This window comes from Girardinichthys multiradiatus, chromosome 14, assembly GCF_021462225.1.
Source record: "Girardinichthys multiradiatus isolate DD_20200921_A chromosome 14, DD_fGirMul_XY1, whole genome shotgun sequence".
Classification (NCBI taxonomy): domain Eukaryota; kingdom Metazoa; phylum Chordata; class Actinopteri; order Cyprinodontiformes; family Goodeidae; genus Girardinichthys; species Girardinichthys multiradiatus.
The window spans coordinates 24,881,756-24,909,148 of record NC_061807.1 but is presented as its reverse complement, the minus strand read 5'-3'; the positions used below and the strand labels follow the sequence as shown (position 1 = coordinate 24,909,148).

Below are 27,393 nucleotides of genomic sequence, written 5' to 3'. Positions count from 1 at the left end.
CAAACTTCAAGTCTCACAGAAACACTATCAGCGTCCCCAGCACTTCGAGCAAGAGAAGCAAGCTGTAAATCCGCCCTTTTATTCTACCTGTGGGCAACATGCTCCCCATTTAGCTGGCACCTTTTACGAGTTACATCCCCACTGACACTGTATTAATAAATAATGAGAATGCAGACAGAAAAATAGAGCCAAGTAATAAATAACCAAAATTTGACAATGAATGCTGGCGATAATGAAATCACAATGCAGAGGATGTAATCCTTGCTAGGAGACAGGAAATACCCTGAGCAGAGCTCGAGGAGACATCGAGTTTGAGGGATCTGTATTGGTGAGGGGAAAAACTATGTGGCAAGACAACATCCAGCATCAGAGTAGGACTGTGGAAGATGCTGAGACTTATATGAAGCATCAGATGTATAAACAGCTTGTCAGAGTTTAAATTATGCTGTGTGTTGATGAGGAATGACTGATTAGTACTTGGAAAGCATGTGTAATACATGCTAATCATGTAAGTAAAAAACAAGTCTGCAAAGCTATCTGGACATATTTGGTTAAGAAAATAAATTATAAAGAAATACAGAGAAGTAAATAATGTCCATTGATGCACATTTCTGGGACAGAAACTGCCTAATTATTTCATGAAATTTTTATTTAAATACAATCCCAAAAAAATGATTGACAATTTTTCTTCTCTTATTCTGCATTGCTTCCTCTCCAAATCAAAGATCTGCATTTCTTATTTAGCTCCCTTTTGGTTTCTTTGTCTTTTTAAATCCTTTGAGACCGAGGCTGCCACCAAAATGAACAACTCACTGAAAGATGGATGAGGGAACTTTCCCGAAGACCCCAATTCTCAGCGAACAATTAAAGTTTAAAAAGAATAGGGAAAAATGGGTTCTTTGAAAAATCCTTGAAAGGAATAAAGGGACTACTTTAAAGCAAATACCAGGTGGATACACACGATCTATCCACCCACCTATATGCATGCATGCTCGAGGAAGGCTTTACTTAGAAAACACAGAACGTTTATCAAGGATTCAAGTCAATTAGTCAGCTTCTGTTACAACTTCTGCGTATATAGGATTTTGGAGGGGCTGTGGGATTTTCACAGTCTGGGTTTGCACTTTGGCAAGAAGAAAGGCCTCTTCCATTTTAAAACTTTATGTACAGTTGAGACCAGATATTTACATACAGTATATAAATAGACTGTTGTCATTGTCTGACAAGAAATAAGCCTAACGCTTTCCGTTTTAGGACTATCATAATTATGCCCTGCTCACCTTGTGATGTTCACTCAAAAACCTTGACTTTGCTGCCTAAAAGCCACATTCTAACTAATCTGGGGGTATGTTCAGGGTCATTGTCCATTTGGAAAACCAATTTGTGCCCAGCCTTCAACTTTCTGGCTGATGTCTTGAGATGTTGCTTTCATATTTTGACATAATGTTTATTCCTCATGATCCAAAAAATAAGGGTTTTGTCCCTGGGTGCATTTTGCAAGCTGTAATTTGGCTTTTGTTGGCTTATGTTGTTCTTAGAGACATGGCTTCTTCCTCTCTAGGTGGCCTTTCAGGCCATGTTGGTACAGGGCTTGTTTCAATGCAGATAATGAAACTCTTACCAGCTTAAAGGGGACATATGCTTTTAAATCCTTCCGTTTTACACTTTAATAATTCAGTTGTGGTATATATATTGTGGAACTGCAATGCTTTGGTCTGAATTTCTTGTGTTTGTAGCTCTAATTGCCCCTCTTTTACCCCTGTTCTGAGCTACAACTGAGATCAATTCGTTTAGGTGCAGCTTCTTTAAATGCTACTGAGACACTTCAGGAAACAGGATGTTCCCATTGATGTGGGTACATTTCCATGAAAAATAAAATTTAACTAGGCACTTCGAAGAGGTTCTGATGCTGGTGTAATGAATTGAGTGGGTTAAAACACACCAACCAAACATTTACACTCATCTTCTTGCAGCATTGGCATATCTGAGCTTGGAGTACAAAATCACAGTGAGAAATAAAAATGGCACATATGCAAAATTGATCAGCTGGAAGTCCATGACCTTATTTAGATGTTCTGCAGCAAATACTGTGACGTAACAGTTCAAAGGACGTTATAGAGAATAGAAAAAAATGAACAGATTTAAAAATATGACCCAAACAAAATATTTATAAATATATTTATTCAGCACCTGGAGAGAATAAATTCAACTTTTCTGCACTCCTACAGACTTCCAAGTACAAAACACAATATATTTAAGGGCTAAAAAATTGGACCTTGCATGATATGTCCACTTTAAGCCATCATATTCTCAAGGTCTTCTGCACATTTCACACTAGAACATTTTCATTTCTGGGACACCGAACCCCTCTCCTTCCTGAACAGTATAATGGCAGCAAATTCCCAGGATTTTTATATAATGTTTATAATTGTTTGAACAGATGAGCAATGCACCTTCAGGTATCTGGGATCATACTTAATTCACACTTAATTGAGCCTTAGAATTGAATGTGAAAGAGAGCATGAATCTAGGGACAACTGAGGAAGGATAAGGAAAATACAGGAAAACACTAAGTAAACGAAACATAACCAAACACAAGAGTGACTGGGAATCCATGAGCAAAACTTAAAAAGCAACTCAGGAACCGATGTTCATGGGAAAACAGGAGGTTAGGTGAAAAATGTGCACAAGAGAGAATGGATTATCAACATAAAAACGGAACTACAAGTATAAATGGGCATAATGACTTTCCATGAGTTTATGCAAAAATAATTAGTGACTGCTGCTCGTGTATCAGCTTCCTCAATGAGACTCCCATATTGTATTGGATTGGTTTAACCACTGCCCATTGTGACTTCAAACGAAGAGCAAGTAAGACACTTAACATCTAGCATCCAGTTAAAAATGAGATTCAGCCTTTGTTCACATTTATTAATGTAGCATCCACATAAATTGCTGTCATGGCTGTTTAGAACAAGAATGTGTGTTTGCTGAATGTGTATTCTAGCAGATTAAATGGCTGTGTTTTGCATTGCGTTTGTCACTCACATCATCATCAAAGAGCTCCATGATGAAGGTGGCCACGCTGCCATTAATGCCAATAAAGAGGTTGATGCAGGTCAACACCACGTAAGCTGTGCTGGGCACGCTGAAGATGAAGGAGGCTGGGTACATCATGGGTGTAATGGCCCACCTGAACAGAGCAAAACAGACACATTCAGAGAGATGCTGGTCCGTAAACTTAATAAAACGCTGCCCAACTTTAAATTTCTGAAAGGTTATCTTCACACTGCCCCACACTCAAAATAATCACTAGGGTTAATAGTTGTGGCAGATATAAAATTAGCAGTTACTGAATCCAAGCAATTTTCAATTCATGAATGTAGATTACCAGGTCAGCTGTGCCGGTCCATGACACCAGCAGCCTCCACCAGATAATTTGCATTTTAAGTAAGTGACCCATAAAAGCGCTGCAAAATAGATGCCGCCCACACTTGGCAGCCAGCAGATCAAGTTTGGTTATAAGAGGAGACGAAGTGAAGCTGTTGTGAAGTGGAGTCACGGTAGGTTATCCAGTAACACTGGCAGACCCTCTCCAAAATTGTACCCTCTGCATGTAATTTATGCAAAATATTTCCAAGGATTAAGATGATATTGTTACCTAAAGTAATCATTTACTTTTTACCTGATTACATTTGTTTCACAGATGGCTTTCTGTAGAGTCTTTGCTTAGAAAACATTTTGTGTCTGTTAAATATTCTTATGGTTTACTTTGTTATGCATTAAACCTAAGCACTCTAATTATTACTATAAGAATCTATTAGTCATAGTTAAAAAAAAAAAATCTAAAATGTTTCCATTAATGGCCTTGGCATGAACTTTAAAGGTGAATTGTAAAATAAAATGTGATATTTGTAAAAAGGATTTACTTACAGGGCTTTTAAAGGTCATGATTGAAATCGTTTGATTTTGTTGGCCTTTCTATGTGTTGTATGGATGTGTGTGTGTTAACATTATAGAAAATGCAGCAGAACATGCTGGGTGTTAATTCTGTAGCATCTAAATGAGTTATTGATCATCACTGGCAATGAAACTTTGATTATACCATCAAAACAGGGAGCCCTTAAAAAGCATCAGGATAGCTTTAAAATAAATTAATCTTTCATTGCAGTAGCACAAGCTCACAATATTATTATTTTTAATCCAACATTAATTTCAGTACATTTATTAAGGGGGGGGGGGGGGGGGGGGGGGTGTTAAATGCACCAACTTGTGGCAGAGGCGGAATCCAATGCACAACTCTGCGATTACCAGAAGTCTGCTTTGTGACTTTACTTTCTTGTTGATCAGAGTGTCAAGAAACGTTTTTTTATCAATAATTGATGACTTGCTATTTCTCTTGGGTATAAATATAATAAGAAATGCATATAAGTAAAGCAAATGTGCATTGATCTTCATAATACAGGAAGTTAAGCAATTCACCTAAATTTGCCAACTTTTACAGTCTGCACAATAATTACAAGTCTAAAACATTGGGAATTAAAACAGGCCCAATTTGCTAAGGGAGGTAAAAAATCTCTAAGGGTAGATAACTGGAAAAAGAGTGAAATCCTGGGGTCACAAATTCTTAACAAGACACTATCTACATTGCCAAATTGGCTGTTTGGAAGGGATGCCAAAAAAACGCATTTCTGGCCTACCATAACAAATTTAAACATGTTGAAACATGTGCTGCTACGACTAATCGGAACAGTGAGCTTTCAAAAAACAGTTCAGTCAAAAACCAGCCAACATAATCCCCTCTAAGATGCTCCTGGTCTGTCATAAATCACAAATCAAACTGGTGATCCCCTGCACTCATAGAAGCTCTTTAAATCTGATCAACATGGAATCAAAGAAGACATGCAATGGAGCTCTGCAGAGTTTGACATATAGTGTTACAGATGAAATAAGAGTCAGAAAATGACTAAATGGACAAACACTTGTGGCGTGTAACACCTTTAGTTTAATTAAGCATAACTGCAGCTGAAGATACTCTGCTTGGCTGAAGTCCAGTGATGGGTTCTGTCTTGGTGCACGTCAGTGCAACTCGTTCAGTGTTTGTTAACGGCGAGAGTTGATATGAGTCAAATAGGCATTGCACAGATCGGTATCTGAGTGTTTTGGGCTAGAATCCTTAAACCAGCTGACTTTACAACCTGTCTGTAACAGCAATATCACACTTGATCAATAATATATCAATAATAATAATAATAATATTTTAGAGTTTATTGATTTCACAATTGAGACATAATCCTCTGCATTTAGTCCACCCCTTTGGGAGCAGTGGGCTGCCATTGTGCAGTGCCCAGGGAGCATTCAAGGGCAAAGGGTCTTGTTCAAGGACCCAGAGTTGCAGGCTGTGGGATTTAAACCAGGGTACATGTGTCCTCTCCGGGACACAAATGCCGTCTAACCACTAGGCCAACACTCCCCTTAAATCAAATACTGATACAAAACATAAGGTAAAATAAACATAACATGTTTCACCAGACACAAATCAACCTTATTTTATGGCATTCCAAGTCTACAAATCTGAATCCTTGCTAAGATTAAAATTTGTCTAAATTTAATAATGTAGCTTGTAGAGACTTAATTTAAGCTAAAATATTAAATACATGAAAAAACAACAACAACAAAAAAAAACTTGCAGTCCACAGCTCTCCACTTGGGGTCACATGTTTTACTATACTGAAAAAGCTGTAAACTGTTTTATTTCAGTCCTGTTACACATGGTTGCATCAGTAAGATTAAAACAATAGCATAGGTACTTTAGATTGATGGACTTATTCAGCTTTGCATGAAATGTTCAACCTTTGGCAAACATGAGGCAAAAACAACAACAATAATTACTGGACTCAGACCTGCTGTAACTTTGAAGATGGTTGACAACCACTTCCAAGGAAAGAGTTTTCTTTTAAGTTTACTTACCCATAAAAAAGAAGGAGCAGTATCAAAGCGGGCAGGTTGGGCAGTGAGACGTAGGCTTTTTGTTGGAAGCAGAGGAAGATCACGATCACTATGAAGCAGGGCACGATGTAGTTACACTGTCAAAACGATCATAAAAAATAAAACATAGGCAGCTTTCTCAAACAGACGTTAAGGTGTTTTTGTAAGAAAAAAAAAAGGTTGACCTGCAGAACATTAATGATTACACTGCAACACTTTGACAATGTTTTGTATTCCTTTTTTTTTTTCTCTGACTGATTATAAAATACGTGGATAACTTTTTAATTAACACTCGAGTGTATCCAGTAATAACTTTCTAATCAACTCATTGAAGAACAGATCCATTTGTTTTTCTTTGAAGCAAATATTCACTCAGTGACACATTGACTGAACAAGGGTACTATGATATTGTGACTTTTTTTTAATGTATGTATATTTAATAATTTATTAAATCCCCCCCCCCCCCCCCCCCCCCCCACTGTAAAGTCCGCTTAACATTGTGTCTTCATGAAACGTCCTTCCACACTGAATTAAAAGGTGTCAAAAACAGTTATAGATATAGATTTAGATTTGAAACCTGGATTACCTAGATATTGCCCTGTGACATATAAAAACCATTGCTCTGTAGGTCATCTCAAACTGCCCTTCATGGACCTTTAGATCTAGTCAAAATAAACTATTGTTCTTTCACAGAAGTCGTGACCTGGAATCTCAAAAGTATTAACGTTTTGATTACCTTGACAGTTGTTAACCTCAAACAAAGTTTTGTCTTAATGTGTCTCATTCAACCTGTGCAATTCACCTGAAAAACAATCTGTCAAAATAATATAGTTAAAAATCTGACACTCAGATTTTTGGCAGACAACTGAATGTTTTGGGTTAAAAATGACTGGTATTTGGAACTGGTCATATTTATATCAGGCCATGATGCTGACAGCAGTATGTTTCGCTATAGTGAATGTGTCCTTTTGGTGATGTGCAGTGTTATTTTTTCCTGTCCGGGGTGAACCCCGCCTCCTGCCTATAGAGCGTGGAGATAGGCACCAGCTTCCCCGCGACCCACTATGGAAGAAGCAGTAGAGACTGACTTACTTCTTGTAAAGTTCCAGTTTTGTTTCATCAGGCCATAACACATTATCCCTCTAAATTTGGGAGGTTTTATCAAGTCATAAATTTATTCTTTCTGGTAATGACTTTATTCCTACTTCTTAGTCTAGAATTGTGCAGAATACAAGAGACTGTTGTACAAAACACAACCAGTTCTTGACAGTCTAGTCCTGCATGTCCTTCATTACTACTTCTGCCAGCCTCCCTGAGAAGTTCATGTCTTGTCTTTTTTATGAATTTTGAAGTGTTCGGTTTTAAAGGCACCACTGTCCCATATTTCCTTAAATTACTGTGCCATGCTATATTTATATATAGCTCTGGACGTTTTTTACCCTCCACCTGACTGATACCTTTGTAGAATGAGATCATTTTAATCTCCCAGACACTTAAGGCTGTAGATTTAAGGTGCAAATAAGTAAAGTTAAAAAAATGCTACAAGGACTAATGAACTTTATTTCTGGTTGATCAGATTTACATTAACTGAAGGCAGTAATTTATTAAAAATTACACTTAGGCAATGTACAGTTATGCAACTAGGTTATCACAGTTTCTTTTAGTTTTCACAGTTTTCCTTCCAACAGCTTTGTTTGATTTTCAGTTAAATTGCACAGGATAAATATCACATTATTTTTGGCATGACGTTTTGACCTGACTTTTAATGGCCCTGTTAAAACTAATCATTTTAACAGGGATGTGTAAAAGTTTCTCTTATATGAAATATCTTTTTTTCCCCAACTTAAAAATGTAGAAGCTTCGAAATCATCCATTATTAGTCATAACTTTAAATGTTGATGAAACTGTTAAACTCTAATGTGAACCTGTCTTTTGTTCATTAGAAAGATTGTGTGTTTGAAACTTTGCAGTGAAAACAGTCCAGTCAAAAAACATTTTGAAATTGTTGGTCTGTTTGTAATCCAGAGAAAGTATTGTTTGGTAATCCTTTTTTTAAATGAGCAAGCTGATGTGTCATATCTGTTGCATTAAAGTAGGTCTGCCTATGATTGGTTGATCAATCCCTCATGACATCTCCTACTCTAGAAGCATAGACCGCAGAGGAGTGAGAACCAGTGAACCCAACAAGAGGACTTGCTCAAATGGGTCAGAGAAGACTGATCGATCTTTCGGACTCCATTATTGTACTTTTTTTTTTTGTTTGCATTATATACTATGTTTTTTTGTTTGTTTGTGTGTAAAAATATGCAAGATTCCCCTTCCCCGCCACCTCTTTCACCTCGACTCCAATTCTAAACCAGAGAAACAACAAGACATCCAACAACCTGAGACCTACGGTTGAAAAAAACAGCTGTTGTGCCAAGATTTTCTGGTCAGCTGAGCAAAGTGACAGCAGGGTTGGAGCTACACACTTGCAATGATCCAGTTTTTTGCATGACTGAGAAAATAGCCCAATTTTAGACCTAGTAAGGGACTTATTTCATGATGTACTCTGGTTGTTTTGGTGTTGAAACCTGAAGAATTCAAATTCTTAGATTTTAAATTTTCTCTACTTTTCCTCCCTCCGAGATAAATTAAAAATGACAGAAATTAGGCCTAGTCCACTCCTACCGTAGACTCCTGAGAAACCACTAAACTCTGGATACTCTTGCGGTTTTGTCAGTTAATTACAAGTGTAATGATAGAATAAACATTAGTATCGTTGTTGCTTTCTTTACATACATCACCAGCCCCCACTGATTTTTCTTCTGTTCTTTAGTTGACGTATAATTATCTTTGACCGATCTTGCATACATTTTAAACCTGAAAATGTTATTTTATTCATAATAGAGACCACTCAATGCACAGGTTAAGTAATTGTTCTTAAGATTGATTTTAACATTATGAGAAAGCCTAATGAACATTAATATAGTTTAAATGGAAAACATTCTACTTTTTGGTTGTATTTGTTTTGTAATGCAGTGCCTATCAGGAAAAACAGTCCTTAGTCCAGCTCCCTAGTTGCATTTGTCTTCCTCTTAGACAGCATTTATTCACCATAATAATGTGTGCCCTGATGGTATTTCGTTACCAAAAGAGCCTGATGAAATGTTTACTTCCATGATGCCTGCGGGAAAGAACCAGTAAGCCTGTTGAGCATAACTAGCAGGGGCACCTGCTGTCGATAATTATGCCTCCGCCTATAGCAGTGTATCAGGTAAAGCTTTTTTCCCTGTGACCAGTGCTGCCAGAGCTGCATTATCAATTACAGTGGATTGAAGTATTTTACTCATAGCCCTGGGTGGAAATAAAATCTTTAGAACAGCAGTGAGCTAGATTATAAAACAAGAAATAATAGGCTTTTAAAACTTACTTGGATAGATTAAAGGTCACATTTTAAGCAAGTGTTCAACATTATTAAGTGAGATTTAATCCTTTGAGAACTGTAATAACACTTACCATATCCCAGACGAAATTGGTTAACCAGTAGATAGTTGGGTTTACACCGCTGACAAATTGTAGATGCTTGGCTTTGCTCACCCTCTCCTGGATGAGAAATAGGACAAAGCTGGCAGGGATGAAGGACATTGCGAAAATAACGCAGATGGACACCACCACGTCTGTAGAGGTCGTGGCCCTGCAAATCAAGAGATACCATAATACATTTAAAGTGGAGCAGAGAGGTAGGTGTAGATCATGACATGAACAGAGAAACTATGTAAACAGCATGTACAGTTCTGGCCAGAAGTTTAGATACTTTCATCATAGACATGACGGTAATTGATTCTGAGCTTTTAATGATTCATTTGAGCTGTTTTTTTTTCAGGGTGGAATAAGTACACAACACACAACTGTAATGATTCTTAAATATAACAAATAGGTTCTTATGTTTTGAGTTGTTGCTGATTTTAATGTTGCGGGTGTGTGGCTGTGGGTTGGGCAGTAATATAATTAAAGCAGGGGTATAAAATTAAGCACATTTATTTTGAATTCTGCCAATTTTAAATACAACTTGCACATACAGGAAACCAAGAACACATTTTTTTTTTTTTACCAAACAGACCATTGTGTATTAGAAGTAGAAGAAGTTATTTCAAACCAAACAGAAAACAGGGAACAACTGATTTGTCTTTCATTATAGTGGCCTTCATTTCATTGACACACATCCTTATTTATGGCACTCCCCTTCTGAAAGGTCCTTCAGTCTAGCTGCTCAATTAGCATTAGATAAAACTGATCTTCATTCTTTTAACCCCCGCGTTCCAGTACTTCTGTCCTGCTGCATCATTTGCATATTAAATTAGTTGCCCTTGCCACATTCATCATCCACAAACAGGCACAATTAGAACACATAAATATGACATCATTTACACCAAGTTGGTTCCGGCCCACGTTTCTGCTGGTTTCAAGGACTGTGGGGAGGTAATGTGGGGGACGAGGCACTGAATGGTCTAGCTATGAATGCTTGAAGGTGGTTAATTGCTGTGAAAAGACGACAAGCCATCTCCTAATTAACCAATAATGGAAGAACAAGAAAGATGAACAGTGGGAGGAAAGCCGAAAGTATTGCTTATCTTCAGGGCATTTTTATTACTGACGGCTGCAGAGTTAAGCGTTAAATGTAACAGTGAAATGAGGCTGTGGTAAATATCAATGATCAATATTTGGATCGTGCAGAGCCGTGCAAGAATTACAGCAAACAAATTTGATGCTCTTGGGTAAATCATACTGATTTTAGCAGTTCAGTTTTCCTATAAATGTTAAACTTACTTATGTTTTACATCCACTCATGCTGGAGTTTGTTATTTGCCAGAAAAAAATCCGTCCAATTCAGAAGAAAAGCAGGCATAATTAGGATGTTGTAAAAATAGTGTAAGAAAATTAACAAGGGCCCTATCTTTGTATCAGTGCAAATGAAGCAGTGAGCTCATTAAAATTAAGCTGTAATTTTACTTGGTCTGATTAATGACTTTTCTTTTATTAAAAAAATAAATAAAACATCACTTTTAAAACATCACATGGGTTTAAAAATGGCTGCAAAGTGTCAAAACAAACTGATTGACACATTATTAGAAATGAACGTAAGAAATGCACATTTAGTGTCATAGTATTTGAGATGTGAGTAAAAAGGTTTATACTTAGATTCCACTTATCACAGACTGTTTGATAAAAGGGTGACATTGTTGGCTTTTGTTTTGGCCCACAGAAACAAAAAAATATTCCTTTAAATTAGGGCCAACAGAGCGGCTGAAATGAGCTTCCTCCGTAGGGTGGCCGGGCACTCCCTTAGAGATAGGGTGAGGAGCTCGGCCATCCGGGAGGGGAATAGAGCCGCTGCTCCTCCACATTGAGAGGAGCCAGTTGAGGTGGCTCGGGCATCTATACCGGATGCCTCCTGGACGCCTTCCTCGGGAGGTGTTCCAGGCACGTCCCACCGGGAGGAGGCCCAGGGGACCGCCCAGGACACACTGGAGGGACTATGTCTCTCGGCTGGCCTGGGAACGCCTTGGGCTCCACCCGGAGGAGCTGGAGGAGGTGTCTGGGGAGAGGAACGTCTGGGTGTCTCTGCTGAGTCTGCTGCCCCCGCGACCCGGTCCCGGATAAAGCGGAAGACGAGTACGATTAAGGCCAACAGTCACTGAACAGCAGAGCGTTCGGACATTTTTGAAACAGAAGAACTTTGATTGAACGCTGGATAGATGTTTGCCTCTTAGTTCTTGATGTGATTCCTGTGATGGACCGGTGACCTGACTGGGTTGTACCCGACCTTTTATTTCTGACACACACATTAAACTTAATGAACCCCAAATAATTTATCAGTTGGACATTATTCTGGTTTTCCACAATTTGAAGCATGGATATAGTGACTCCTTGACCACCTTTTCACCAGCTGTTTTTTATTTGTATTGTTTCAAAAAGTAGACGTCATAATCCTGCTGTGTGGGTCTCTGTTAGAGGGCATGTCTGCTCGAGTCTGACTGAACGCCTGTCGGCATTCCTCTCATCAGGCTGTTTGGAGAATTAAGGAGCTGTGACACCACCTGTCTTCGCCTGATGCTCAACCAACCTGGTTGCTGACCTCCCGTTGATATTTCTCTCACATGAATCTTCCAACACAGACATCTGCAGGAAATCCTGCCTGCCCACTCTCCAATGCTCTCTGTTTAGTTCCCGCCCAGATCACCTTCGTTTCCATTTAAATCAGAAGTCCTTTGGATACTGACCCGGTTCATTCTCCTCCTCAAGTCTCTGCCATAAACCTCAGCACAGTAAGCCTTCGCATTCTATCATTTACTTGGAAACATTCCTCTCTTTATTTTTCTCTGCCTCGAATGAACTGTTTCTCCTCTTACCCAGACGCTGCAGAACCAATCCACTGAAGTCCTGTAACTGTATTATTTCTTGTTTTAAATAAACCTTCACTCCGAGTCCTTTATGACTCTGCACGTGGGTCAGAAAACGTCCTGGAAACGTGCCAGTAAAAGGATAAAGCAGTTTTATGAATCTTTTCTTGCTTACTGCTAAAAAATGGTGAATGGGAGCAAAATGTTTCACATAACAGGGTCATCTTTTGATAAAAGTAGTAAAGTACACTGAACTGTACCACTTTGCTGTATCAGGTGCTCACCTGCTCCTCCACCCCTTTCTTCTCTGAAACCTCTCCACTTCTTCAACATTAAGGAAAGTCCCATCTAATCTGAAAATCATAGCTCTTAAATTATGTCTCACTCTGTACTGGGAGGTCAAAAAGAAAAAGAGGCTCAGGCTGAACCTGTGGCAGAGAGAATGTTGTATCTGTCTCTGGATGCAGCCTCCCTCTCTAACTCAAAGCTGTCATCAACCCCTGGCCACTTCATAAACACCAGACCAGCAGCAGGTTGGTAACATGGATTGAAACCAAGCAGCATGGAAAGTGAGGGGCCTGTATGTTGTTGAGAGATGATTGCAATAATTTGCAGCAGATGGATGTAATGCTTCACCCAAAATATCAACAACAGATAATATTGAGAATCTAAACACAGGACAAACATATCTCTATTTATTATTCTGTAATTAATATGTGGTAATCTGCAGTATCACTAATCTCTCATGTAGAGTTGATGAAGTATTAGAAACAAAGAGCGTCAATATTGTAATATCAGCACTTGGTCTCAAATAGTGAGCATCCATGGGTCTGCCCAGTGCTTTATATCCTTCTGTTCCTCCTTTGCTGCATTCCTTGCCCCTTTTCTCTGCCTTTCTAAAGCTCCAGCTCAGCATTTTTGGATCTAGACGAATTTTAAGCCACACCTAAAATGTCTATAAATGTCATGGCTAAACTAGGCTAAGTTTGATCAGAAAGTGAAAGTTTAAATTACAATTTAGACAGTGAATAGATGTCTATCTTTAGCTGAGATTGGCATCAAAATGTAAGACCATATATAGTAAGGTGGCCGGTAGTCCGAATCTGATCTTAATTTACCTGAAAAATAAAAATAAAAAACACACAAATGTATTTTAATAAATATGAAATTATACTAATGGTGATCTATACAAGGTTCTTAAACATTTTCAAGTAAAGATTCCATTGTTTTCTACACTTAAACTAGATAAATTGTCAGTCAGTCAAGGCCAGGCTTTACATTGAAAAGCACTGGATGGATGGATGGACAGACGGACGGACGGACGGATGGACAGACAGTTGACTTGATGGTTTGAACAGGTTAAGATGATTTGAGCTTTGTGGTGCAGCATCCTACAGGAGGTAACCATCAGAAGTCATCTATTACACTGTGGTCAAAAAGGGATTATTATAATCAGTAATAGCACTCAGGTACTGACAGTGCTAAACTGATACCAAGGGGTCCTAAGTGTGAGATGAAAATATCCCCACACAACTACCATCAGCCTGAATCATTGATATAAAGAAGTATAAACCCCTGATTTCATGTTTTCACACCAGATTTTGACTACCATGTGAATCTCACAGCTAAAATCAAGATTCATTGCACAAGCCCAACTTCCCAGTGTGTTATTGTCTGATTTTGGTGAGCCTGTGTATATTGTGGCCTCAGTTTCCCATTCTTAGCTGGCCAGAGTGGCATCTTGTGTAGTCTTTTGCTGCTTTTACGTGATTGCATTGTGCAAACTTTGGATCTAACAAGTCTTCAAGCTCTTTTGCAATGATGTCGTAATGTAATAAAAACCAGAAAAATTAACCTAATGAGGGGATGACAGAGCGAAATTCACTTTAGGAAATTCACTCCTTACAGTCTGTTTTTAGCTGTAACAAGATTTCTATAATATGAATGGTGAAAATAGGTTAGATTTAGATTTACTGCTATCTGAATTAAATGATTAAATCTTGACTGTCAAGCCAATTTCTAAAATAATTCCTAAATCACTCCACTGCATCTGCTGTACCTATTTTTTTGTATCTAGACAGAATGCCATGGTGCCTACTGAAAAATGGAAAACAAATGCATCCACTGATACTCCTGTAAAATATGGTAGTAAGACCTGCAGTGAGCCAAAAACAACTCCGTTTCAACCAAACATTTGAAGATAGAAAATCTGTTTAAGACCATTTTCCATTTGAATGCTTTTTGTTTCTCCCTTTGCCTTCTTTTCCATATTTACCTGTTAATTTAAAGTTGAACTGACACTTAACATAGAGGACTGTGGCCTAGTACAAGGGTCAGTGTTAAAAAGAAAAAAAAATATGATCCGAGCTGGATTATGCAAATATTTTGTTAACTGTTGCATTTTTGCCAGTCTTAGTGTGAAAACAATATATTGTGGCTAAAAAATATTAGAACACTGGACCAGCTCTACACCCTCAGAAGGGTCCTGGAGGGTGCATGGGCGTTCACCCAACCAGTCTACATGTGCTTGTGGACTTGGAGAAGGCGTCCAACCGTCTCCCTTGGGAAATCCTGTCGGGAGTATGGAGTATGGGAGTATGGTCCGTATTGCCGGCAGTAAGTCAGAATCAGAATCAGCTTTATTGTCAAGTTTGTACATACAAACAAGGAATTTGCCTCCGGTACACTTTGCTCTTTTGTTCTGTTTTTGCATTACAGAATATACAAATTTACAATTTACAATGTACAATATACAATGTACAATGCAATATTCTGCATTACAGAATATACAAATTTACAATGTACAATGTACAATATACACATATCTAATAAAAAAGGTGTATTTGCAACATCTGTATGCTGTTGTTCTGTACTCTATTGAATGTTCATCAGAGAAACAGCCTGGGGGAAGAAACTGTCTCTGTGGTTTTAGTAAACAGTGCTCTGTAGGTAAAGCTCTGAACAGTTTATGTGCACGGTGTGTGGGGTCGGCAGAGGTTTTGACAGCTCTTTTCTTGACACTAGACCTGTATAAGTCCTGGATGGAGGGAAGGTCAGCTCTGATTATTCTCTCTGCAGTCCTGATTATTCGTTGCAGTCTGGACCTGTCCTGTTTTGTGGATGAGCCAAACCACACTGAGATAGATAAAGACAGGACAGACTGAATGATGGCAGTGTAGAAGATGACCAACAGCTCCTGTGGAAGGTTGAACTTCTTGAGTTGCCTCAGGAAGTACAGTCTCTGCTGGGCCTTCTTTCGAACAGTGTCTATGTGTGAAGACCATCTCAGGTCCTCAGAGATGGAGGTTCCTAAGAACCTGAAGTGGTCCACGGCCAATACAGTGTTGTTGAGGATGGTGAGGGGGGTGTATGGGTGTGGTGTTCTCCGAAAGTCCACCACCATTTCCACAGTCTTGAGTGGGTTCAGTTCAAGGTAGTTCTGACCGCACCAGTGTACCAGCCGATCCACCTGCTGTCTGTATGCAGACTCATCACCGTCCTGGATCAGTCCAATGACAGTGGTGTCGTCTGCAAACTTAAGGGGTTTCACGGATGAGTCCGATGAGGTGCAGTCATTTGTGTACAGAGAGAAGAGGAGTGGGGATAGATCACGTAATTCGGACTCGTTTTCGGTGAGGGTTGGACTCCGCCAAGGTTGCCGGACAGAATTTCTAGGTGCAGCCAAGGTGTTGAGGGGATCTGGTTTGGTGGCCTTAGGATTGCGTCTCTGCTTTTTGCGGATGATGTGGTGCCCTATTGGCTACATCAGCTCGTGATCTACAGCTCTCACTGGAGCAGTTCGCAGCCGAGTGTGAAGCGGCAGGTATGAGAATCAGTGCCTCCAAGTCCGAGGCCATGGTCTTAAGCCGGAAAAGGGTAAAGTGCCTTCTCCGGGTCGGGGGGGAGGTCCTGCCTCAAGTGGAGGAGTTCAAGTATCTTGGGTTCTTGTTCACGAATGATGTATTGGTGCTGAGTCAGCAGTGATGCGGGTGCTGTACCGGTCTGTCGTGGTGAAGAGAGAGCTGAGTCAAAAGCAAAGCTCTCGATTAACCGGTGCATCTACGTTCCTACCCTCATCTATAGTCATGAGCTTTGGGTCTTGACTGAAAGAACAAGATCATGGATCCAAGCGGCCAAAATGAGTTTCCTCCGCAGGATGTCTGGGCTCTCCCATAGAGATAGGGTGAGAAGCTCGGTCATCTGGGAGGGACTCAGAGTAGAGCTGCTGCTTCTCCACGTTGAGAGGAGCCAGTTGAGGTGGCTATAGCATCTGGTTAGGATGCCTCCTGGACGCCTCCCTGGTGAGGTGTTCCGGGCACGTCCCACTGGGTGGAGGCCCAGAGGAAGACCCAGGACACCCTGGAGGGACTGTGTTTCTCGGCTAGCCTGGGAACGCCTTGGGATTCCCCCGGACAAGCTGGCCCAAGTGACTGGGGAGAGGGATGTCTGGGTCTCTCTGCTTAGGCTGCTGCCCCCGCGACCCGACCGCGGATAAGCGGGATATAATAGATGGATGGATAAAAAATATTATGAAACTTTTATTTTTGTGAGTTTTTTAAAATTTATGTTTATAATGCACTACATTGGCTGAATTTGTCTTTCCCAATAGTTTCCACTGTGTTATAATTCCACTAAACAGTTCACGCAATTTGTAAGTGTCTGATTTGCCATTTGTCTTAACAAGAAATTTCAACAGGTTGGCCTGATTGACTATATGAAAAAGGAATAAATGAATTGTTACTTGTTAGCTATGTTGGTCATAATTGGTCATATGTCAACTAGCGCAAACGCAATCAAAGCCAAAATCCAAGAAAATACGGTGTGAAAGAGCTTATACCATATAAGATACAATGAAATCTGATTACTACATAATCCAATAAAATCGTTTGCTTACAGGTATGTAATTGCGTCACGAATTAGCAAAAAATTATATATCACAGAATTTTATCAAACATTCTCGTGTCTGTTGTGTTTTGCAGAAACTTGCCAGGAATAAAAAAAAAAGTTAAAACTGTGAAACAGAGTTGTGTTTGACACCTCAGGGATAGTATAGTTTATTTGGCCTCTAACATTAGAAGTAAAAAAAAAGTGGTCTCGGGTACATGTGTAGAAGCTGAAATTCCAAGAAGAAAACTCGAGGTAAACATTGCAGGTGGGCTGATGGCAGTTACCTTGTTGCCAGTCTGCAATGGCTGGAGTTTCTTCCAACCGACACTGGGTGAGGGGTCCAAACACACTTATTTCTACAGGCTATATCTGGAGTCACTAGCTAAACTAACCCGCATGGAAACATCAGAGCCAGAAGGAAACAGATGCAAGCATGAACACATACTTAGGTCAGTGAACAGCTGCAGATTCCCTCAATGCACCATCTTCCTACTGGGTTCTATTAGAAAATTATTATACTTTACTTTTATTAGATATTTTCAGTAATGAATGACCTCGTTGTAAAGAAAATGGAGGACTGACAAAAAGTAAGCAATTTTCAGACATGACCTTTGCCATAGAAAACCAAGGCTGCTGTCAGTCAAAAAAGGTGACCCATGTAAAGTGTCACAAAACACCTTACATGGGTCTAAATGTGGGGAAATGAATGAGATTTTGTGTAACATCAAGTCCTGTGTTTTTGAAGTATGTGTGTTGTTTTCCATGCACTGCTGTTGTGACATGTTTGGGTTGACATGTTGGGAGATCAATGAAGTGAAAATCCCAACTTTTCCATAGCATCAATATCTTGTTTTATTTTTTAGATTTCTCTGAAAAATAACGATAAATTGACCATTTGTTTCTGTAGTGGTGAGGCACACATGCGGTTTCCATGCCGTGTACGAGCTGTTGCGCTCATATGGTGGAATTTTTCAACATGTCCAAAATAATCTTTGGCAAGCTGGTTTATGCAGTGATCAAATTAAACATTCTATAGTGTCAAAAGCATATGAAGGAGACATGGTAGGCTTATTTCTTCCCTTTCCATTTTAACTTTCAACATCACTGAAACAAAAGGCTGATACATAATACGGTGACGAGGGTATAACACATGACAACAGGACTCTTTGCTTTGACTTACATAGCCATATAGGAGAGCTGCTCTTTGGTTAGGTTTAGGGGGTGATTAGAAACAGAGATGCCATGATGCCGTGGATCCTCTCCCACAGGTAGATTTCCTCTCAGGATGCCGTTGTTGGCCACACTTAGGAAGGACACCATCCCGTGCCATGCTTGATTATAGAACCACACCTGCAATAGAAGAAACAGCAATGGCAATGAAATCATGTAGTAGAAGTTCCTTCAGATCTAGTGTTTCCCTTAATAATACCAATTTATTAAGCAACACTTGAAAAGAACAATGTAATAACAGACAAATACAGATTAAAATACATGCTTATGATAAATTATTGATTATACACTGATAAGAATAAAAAGATTTTTGATTATTGACTATCCAGTTATCTTTTTTCCTGGGGTAAAAACATGATGCAACATAGAGACAAATTTCTCTTTGACACTCTTTAACATGGGAAACACAAAAAAACATGCCATTCAAGCAAGGCAGATATTTGTTCATTGCTTTAAGTCAGGTAATGGGAATTGGAATATAGCTACTCACCAATATAGCTATTCACTTAAATCCTCTTTCTTCCTCATACTGATGTTAAGTTTCAACTTCAGTAAATCGTCTTCACAACGTCTAAACCTCTAAACAGCCACTGCCATGTTAGCTGCAAGCATTTGAAGAGTTACACAACAAACGTGATCGGCCAGTGTATCTCACTATAATGGCCATCAAAGAGATTATGAACCGCTGTCATACAGGTGACTGTGGCTCAGTGAGAAGAGTGGTCGTCTTGCAATTTGAGGGTTGTGGGTTCGATTCCAGTTTCCTTCTGCCACAGGCTCTAGTGTAAAGTGCTTTGTGTGGTCTAGAAAGGCGCTACATAATCAGAATCAGCTTTATTGCCAAGTTCATACAAACAAGGAATTTGATTCCAGTACACTTTGCTCTCTGGTTTTGTTTTTGCATTACAGAATATACATATATACAATATACAAATATACACATATATAAATAAAAAGGTGCATTTGCAACATCTGTATGGTGTTGTTTTGCATACTATTGAATGTTCAACAGAGAAACAGCCTGGGGGAAGAAACGGTCTCTGTGGTGGCTGGTTTACGAAACACTGCTCTGTAGCGGCGGCCTGAAGGTAAAACTCTAAACAGTTTATGTGCACGGTGTGTGGGGTCTGCAGATATTTTTGCAGCTCTTTTTCTGACCTTAGACCTGTATAAGTCCTGGATGGAGGGAAGGTCATCCCGGATTATTCGTTGCAGTCTGCACCTGTCCTGTTTTGTGGATGAGCCAAACCACACTGAGATGGATGAATACAGGACAGACGGAATGATGGCAGTGTAGAAGATGACCAACAGCTCCTGTGGAAGGTTGTACTTCTTGAGTTGCCTCAGGAAGTACAGTCTCTGCTGGGCCTTCTTTCGAACAGTGTCTATGTGTGAGGACCATCTCAGGTCCTCAGAGATGGTGGTTCCTAGGAACCTGAAGTGGTCCACAGCCGACACGGTGTTGTTGAGGATGGTGAGTGGGGTGTATGGGGGTGGTGTTCTCCAAAGGTCCACCACCATTTCCACAGTCTTGAGTGGGTTGAGTTCAAGGTAGTTCTGACAACACCAGTGTACCAGCCGATCCACCTGTTGTCTGTATCCAGACTTATCACCGCCCTGGATCAGACCAATGACAGTGGTGTCATCTGCAAACTTCAGGAGTTTCACGGATGAGTCCGCTGAGGTGCAGTCATTTGGGTACAGGGAGAAGAGGAATGGAGATAGAACACACCCCTGGGGGGCACCAGTAGGATCCTAGGATGGTGGGTTTCTTGGGCACCGGGATGATGGTGGATCGTTTGAGGCAGGAGGGGAACTCACTTTTCCAGTGACTTGTTGAAGATCCGGGTGAAGATTGGAGCAAGTTGATTTGCATATGCTTTCAGGCATGATGGGGAGACATTATCAGGTCCTCCAGTTTTCTTTGTTTTAATGCTCTGAAAGAGCCTGTTTACATCTTCCTCGGAGATCTTTAGTGCAGGCAGAGGATCTGAAGGTAGGGGGTTGGTAGCTTTGTGGGAAGAACTTGTTCCTGAATGGGATGTGGAGGAGATGATTTAAGGCGTGAAGAGCTTCCTGTCATGTCTGCAGTAGAAGCCATTCAGACGGTTGGCCAGGCGAGGATTCTGTTCAGGATGGGTGGGAGGGGCTCCTATAGGCAGTCAGGTTTCTCAGACCGGTCTGTACAGCCGAGGTATCACCAGTAGAAAGGCTGTACTTAGCTTCTCACTGTAGCTTCTCTTGGCTGCTTTGATCTCCTTTGTTAGTTTGTTCCTGGCCTGCTTGTACCGCGCCCAATCTCTACTGCTGTGAGCTTCTTCCTTGTCCTTGCGCAGATTCCTGAGGCGTGGAGTAAACCATGGCTTGTTGTTCCCAAAGGTGCAGAAGGTCTTGGTCTGTACACACATGTCCTCACAGAAACTGATGTATGATGTCACCACATCAGTGAGTTGGTTTAAGTCAGTGGCTGAAGTTTCAAAAACAGTCCAGTCTGTGCATTCAAAGCAGGCCTGTAGCGTCTGCTTTGATTCCTCAGTCCACTTCTTAACAGTGCGAACCGTCGGTTTGGAAGCTCTTAATCTCTGCCTGTAGGTTGGGATGAGGTGGATAAGACAATGGTCCAAAAAACCCAGAGCAGCCCTGGTACCAGCATGATATGAGTCCTTTAAAGCTGTGTAACAATGGTCCAGTGTGTTTTGGTTTCTGGTGGGACACTTAATATGCTGTCTGTATTTGGGAAGTTTATTGGAGAGGTTTGCTCTGTTAAAATCTCCCAATATTATAATGAAAGAGTCCATGTGTTTTTTCTCCACGTGTGTAATCAGGTCAGCAAGATGCTTTTCCGCGGCAGAAGTGCAGCCATGTGGTGGAAAATATGAGCCAATTATTATAAACGAGGAAAACTCTCTCGATGAATAAAACGGTTTACAGATTATGGAAAAAGACTCCAGATCCAGACTACACATTTTTCCCAGCACTTTTACGTCTCTGCACCAACCTTCATTTATATAAAAGCAGATTCCGCCTCCTCGCCTCTTCCCCGATAGGTCCGCGCTGCGATCTGCTATGAGCAGCTGGAAGTCCGGCAACAGCAGTGCGCGGTCTGGGATGTTTTCGCTCAGTCATGTCTCGGTAAAGCAGAGAATCGCTGATTCGTAGATGTCCGAGTTTTTACCGGTGAGGAGAAGCAGCTCGTCCATCTTGTTGCTTAGAGAGCGGACATTTGCCAAATGGATTGAAGGCAGTGGTGTTCACAGTCCTCTTTTGTGGAGTTTTACCAGCGCGCCAGCACGTTTCCCCCTCCGGCGCTTTTGGAGCAGTATCCCATAGAGTGTCGCAGCTCTGCTTGCCAGAAGCTCAGTGAACCTTGGATTGATGAAAGATGGTGAAAAAATCCCGAAAGAGGACTCTCTGATGTTGAGAAGTTCCTCTCTGCTGAATGAGACCACAGAATTGTGGCCCGAGACCGCGGTACTGTGGCTCAAAAAACATATAAACACACAAAATACACAAACAAAGACAGAGCGAAGCTCCGAGGCGGCCATCGTCGGCGCCATCTTGGTTGGTCCAAAGTTCAGTCCATTTAACATTTACAACGTTGGTACTGTGGCACACTCTCTTCTGATGTTTGGTGCTGCAGTTTTGAGCTTCCAGTCCACTAGTAAATCAAATTTGTTCTAAAGACAGTAGTTCAAATGATTTATGTGCCTGTTGGAGGAAGCATGGACCATCAAAAATAAGCAATTACATGAAAAAACACAACGTTTTTGATAATTGGGTATCAAGGCGTCTCACGTTGACAAAATCCTGATGTGACATAGCGTGCAAGCTGTGGAGCAGAAATATTTTTAACACATTCTTTTTCATGTAAAAGATTCTCTGAGTTTTTGGTTGTTGGGGAGATGAAGAAGAAAAAAAAGAGGATGAAATAAAGTGGGTGTGAGAGAGGACTCCCCGCTGGTAGTTCAGTGATAATTAAGAGTGGATGGTTTCTGAGTGCCAGCCTCACAACGCTCCATCACAAAGGAGCATGTGGAGGATGTAACACAAACAGACATACATGTGTGTGCACAATGTCTTGCTTTATCTCAAGAAAAATACCTGCACTTTAGCAGCAAACCTCTCAAACCTCTCAGACAAGACATTCTCCTACCTGATCTGTGAATCTCTGCAGCTCCTCCAGAGTCAGCATAATTCTATTGGTCTGTCCTATTTGATAATAATGTTTGAGATCATAAAGGTTTTCTGCAAAATAAGTAGCTTTTGCATAAAAATAAGAAAGCCATGGCAAGATTTTCATTTTTTAGCATAAATAAATACCAAAACAAAAATTAAGCAGAGTGGAAATATTCACAGTAAATGAAAAGTGGGATGTTCATATCAAGGAATTTAATGTTATTTTAGCAGTTAAAATGCATTTACTCCATTTAAACAGTGTACGGTTTTCTACACGTTTTCTACAGTTCTGATTCCCCTTTATTTCCAAAGTTGCTCAAATACGTCAGATTGTTTCAGCGCATAATAATGTGTTGATTGCTCATCATTTGAGACAATTTTTTCATTCACTGTCTCCCTTTATTTTATAAGATGCTTAAGAATTAATTATGACATTACAATTTATGAAAGGATAATTTTCATAAGTACTATTTTACATTAGCAGTTTGTTGTCTGTGTGCTTCATTCTCTTTTAATCACCACAGTTCCCCTGTAAAAACCCTAACAGCACCAGACTAATTTTTACCTCTGCTACCATCACACTTTCATCCTCTTTAATTTGATGTAACAGTCTTGGAGTGTTAAAACGATACCTTGACATTGTCCCTGGTTCCCAGCTTCTTCAGCAGCGTTTCGGCTCTCCGCAGGTTCTGATCAGTGACGTTATCCTAATAAAGATGGGAGAGGAAACAAGAGAAAAATAATCCTGAGTTGGAGACCTAATTGGATACCCTTGGAAAAGCACCACTGCTCTTTGAAATGCAAAGCGTGAAGCAGAGGGAGACAAGAATTAAGACTACTGGAGAGCATTAGGGAGTACTGAGCCACTTATTTTGCTGAGACTTGATGGGAAATAAAATATGCCCACTATATTTCTGACTGTTTCTTTTTTCACATTTCTTTTTTTTTTCCCTTAATGAAATAATTAAACTGCGATGGACTGGTGACCTGTCCAGGGTGTGTCCCGCCTCTCGCCCATAGACTGCTGGAGATAGGCACCAGCTCCCCCGTGACCCTCTATGGAATAAGCGGTAGAAAATGACTGACTGACTGTGTGAAATAATTAAAATGAGTGTCACCACACAGTGCCTTGTAAATGTAGTCACACCCATTTATCTATCTTTTTTTTTTTTACACATTGTCACATTTGTAATGCAAACCTCAATGTGTTTATTGGAATTTTGTGCAATAGACCAACACAAAGTTGCAAAAGGGAAGAAAAATGGTGGTTTTCAATGAAAAAAGTGTGCTTTAGTATTCAGACCCTTTTTACTTTGTCACCCCAAAATAAAATCAGCACAATTAATTGCTACCACAAATTACCTACATTTCATTCAAAAGTATTGTCAGTATAAATCCAGCTGTTCTATGAAAGTCTGAGAGAGGACAACACCTGGGATTTGTTAGATAACATTAGAAAACAAAAAGCATCATGAGGACTAGGGAAAACAGCTGTGGAGAAGTTTAAACCATTGTTACCTTATAAAACAATAACCCAAGATTTGAACATCCCAGAGCACTGCTTAATCCATCATTTGAAACTAGAAAGAGCAAGGCAAAACTGTAAACCTATCACGAGATGTCTGTCCACCTAAACTGACAGGGTGGGCAAGGGGAACATTAATTAGAGAACCAGCCCAGGGGCCCATGGTAACTCTGAAGATCAAGAGACCCACAGTTCAGGTTGGAAATGTGTCTCAAGAAGAACTATTAAGTGCAATGCAAATTAAAAGCACTTCAGTATGTCACATCAATAGGTGCGCATTAGCTCCAATTAGACGCTGAGAAGAAACAGATAACTGGAGTTTTTTTTTTAAATTATATCAAATGCCTTGATGCTTGAGTCTTCTGAACATTAAAGGTATAATGGGATATGGAGACATATTTTTTAACATGCTTCACCACAACATGCTTGCAGTGGAATGGTTTAGATCAAACATATTAATGTTTTGAAACGGTCCAATTAAAGTCTTGACCTAAATCCTTTTGAGACTCTGAGGCAGGAGTTGTAAAAAACAATTTAAAACCATGTATTGCTTTTGTTCCACTTCATAATGACGTACTACTTTGTGTTGGCATATCAACTCCAAAATCCTAAATCCAAATAATTTTTTTTTTGTAAAGCACATTAAAATAACCACACATTTGCCCAAACTATAAGCCAGCATTAAGATTTCAAAAATAATTCTGTGATGCACAGGAAGCAAATGAAGGGAGGGCAAGATAGGTGAGATCTGCTCACGTCTGTATGTACCAGCTAGAAGAGGTGCAGCAGCATTTTTAACAAGCTGAAGACATGAAAGGGATGCTTGACAGACACTAGCATAAAGTGCATTGAAATAGTCCAGACGAGTTGAGATAAAGGCATGAATAATTCTCTCCAATTTATACCTTGACAAAATTGGCTTTAGTTTTGCAATTTGCCTCAACTGAAAGAAACTGTTTTGCAAAACAGAGCTGATCTGTTTATTTAGTTTAAAATCTGAGCCCATAATTACTCCTAAATTTGTTACATGTGGTTTCATGTATGACTTGAGGTGCTATTGTGGCTAAATAAAATAACCCTTAGTTTGCTTTTTGTTGAAAATACTTATTAAGTCCATTTGATAGGAGTTGGAAGGAACAAGGATTATTACGTGTTAGAGGCAGGTAAACCTGGCAACCATCTGTGTAACAGTGGTAGGAAATACCATGTTTTTTAAGAATAGACACCAAAAGGGGAGCATGTATAAAGAAGAGGACCAAGAATTGAGCCCTGAAGAACCCTGCAAGAAAGGGGGCTGTGCTGGACACAAAAGATTTCAATATTACCACTAAGCATTCAGTTAGTTAAATAGGGATGAAGCCAATCCAGTGCTGCACCTTTAATTCCAACCCAATGTTCCAAAAAAGATAATAATAAGAATACTGTGGTCCACGGTATCAAACGCTGCAAGTAGAATCTAAAATTACAGGAACCACAGAGCATCCAGAGTCGTTTGATTAAAAATGTCATTAAAAATCCTTAATAATGCTGTTTCATTACAATGTAAATGTTTAAAACCAGACTGGAAAACCTACACAATGCCATTAGTGACCATCCCCCTAACCCCCAAAACAACTTTAGCAGATTATATTAAAATAATGTATAATCAAATTTGTCAATGCAAAATTAAGTTCGAGGCCTGTGACTTCCTTGTATAAGGCACTCTAAATGGCCAATTACCTGATGTAACCAATCAACTCAGAATCAAAATTAAACAGGAAAAAAATATTTTGCAAAGGGGTAAGGAGATACAAATGTTGGCGAGAGAGCAGAATGGGAAATGCTCCTCTTCACTTGTTCATCAAGTGAAATGAGCCTTGAGATGAGGGCTTCAGATGACGGGCGTCAGATTTTCTGAAGTGGCATGCTGACACCCCACTGTTGAGCCCAGCCGTGAGAGTGCTGAGGACATTACATGTGTGATATAAATGCAAATGGACCTCCTGTTGGACTCTGCCTTCATCAGTCGCAGATGAGAGGAGCAAGAAAAAAAGGCTGTGTCTGTGTGTGTGTACAGCATCCGAGAGGTCTGGGGAGGTAAAGTGTCAGTGACAACTGGTGAGGGAGGTGGGAGGTGGAAAAAAAATAAGAGAAGAGAAATCAAGAAAGACATCCCAAGAATGCAGGAGTGTGCTCAGGTGCACATTTCTGTCTGCACTGACACAACAGGAATGGAAAAGAGAGCAATGGACAACAAAGAGACATCTCCAGCCCCGGAGATAGTCACAAGGGGTTTATTTTTCTCTATTCTGTAATAGTTCAGTCACAAAAACCTATAACGCATGGTGGCATTCTCAGAAGTGTGATACTTTGTCTATTCAGAGCACTTCTTGTCCTCTTTTCGAACCATTCTGCTTGCATGGCTTAACAAAATGTTTACACAGCATTTCATTAGGCGGCATAAACTTATCATCTCCTTGTTGAAAAAAAGGGGACAAGGGAAGAGCTCCAAATTCTCTGCTGACAGAAATATTTGTTGAATAACATTCTCTGTGTTCCAAGTCTATTCATGCGCGGGGCCGAGAACAAGACTCCTACGCTTGTCTGTGATGCATCCCACAGCAAAAAGCGAATGAAAGCTTCTTCTTGTTTGTGTGTTTCGCGTTTTTACTCCACTCCGGTATGAATCATGCCAAGCAGGGAAGAAGAAGCTCCAGTTGGGAGAATTCCCGAAGATTAGCGGCAACTGAAACAAGATGAGAAGTGGTCCAGCAGCTGCCTGAGTCTAATCCTTGTGAAACTCCTTCCTCCTCAGCTACAATGACAAGGCTGGTTTGGCCCGAAGACCCCAGTGAAGTGTGTGGGGATGTCTTTTTGGCAAGAGTTCACTGGTCAAATTGTCCGTTTGGCAGTTTTCATGCATATCTGAGTTTGAATTTTCGACTACATTGTAATCCACCATATAGTGCACTAAAAACCCACTGTGTGACATGGTAAAATTACATATTAAGCTTCTTTTTGTGTTCAAAATATGCCTAAACAATGTACAAATCAGGGTTCTTCAATTCCAGTCCTCAAAAGCAATGATCCTGCAGTTTTAAAATTTTTAAACCTGGTCTAACACACCCGAATCAAATGAATGGCTCATTACAAGGCCTCTACACAACTTGATGACATGCTGTGGAGGTGATTCAGCCCTTTGATTCAGATGTAATGAAGCACAAG

The 27,393-nt window shown here is 40.1% G+C and overlaps 1 protein-coding gene across 1 annotated transcript in view; it reads right to left on the bottom strand.

Annotated features, from left to right (window-relative positions):
• LOC124880928 (phospholipid-transporting ATPase ABCA1-like) overlaps positions 1–27,393 on the bottom strand; it is a 283,949-nt gene that overhangs the window by 76,251 nt on the left and 180,305 nt on the right. The window contains exons 35-39 of the mRNA XM_047386373.1: positions 23,297–23,371; positions 18,439–18,608; positions 9,487–9,664; positions 5,971–6,086; positions 3,049–3,193 (exon numbers count right to left, since the gene is read on the bottom strand). Coding sequence (XP_047242329.1) covers positions 3,049–3,193; positions 5,971–6,086; positions 9,487–9,664; positions 18,439–18,608; positions 23,297–23,371 — 684 coding nt within the window. The remainder of the gene's footprint in view (positions 1–3,048; positions 3,194–5,970; positions 6,087–9,486; positions 9,665–18,438; positions 18,609–23,296; positions 23,372–27,393) is intronic.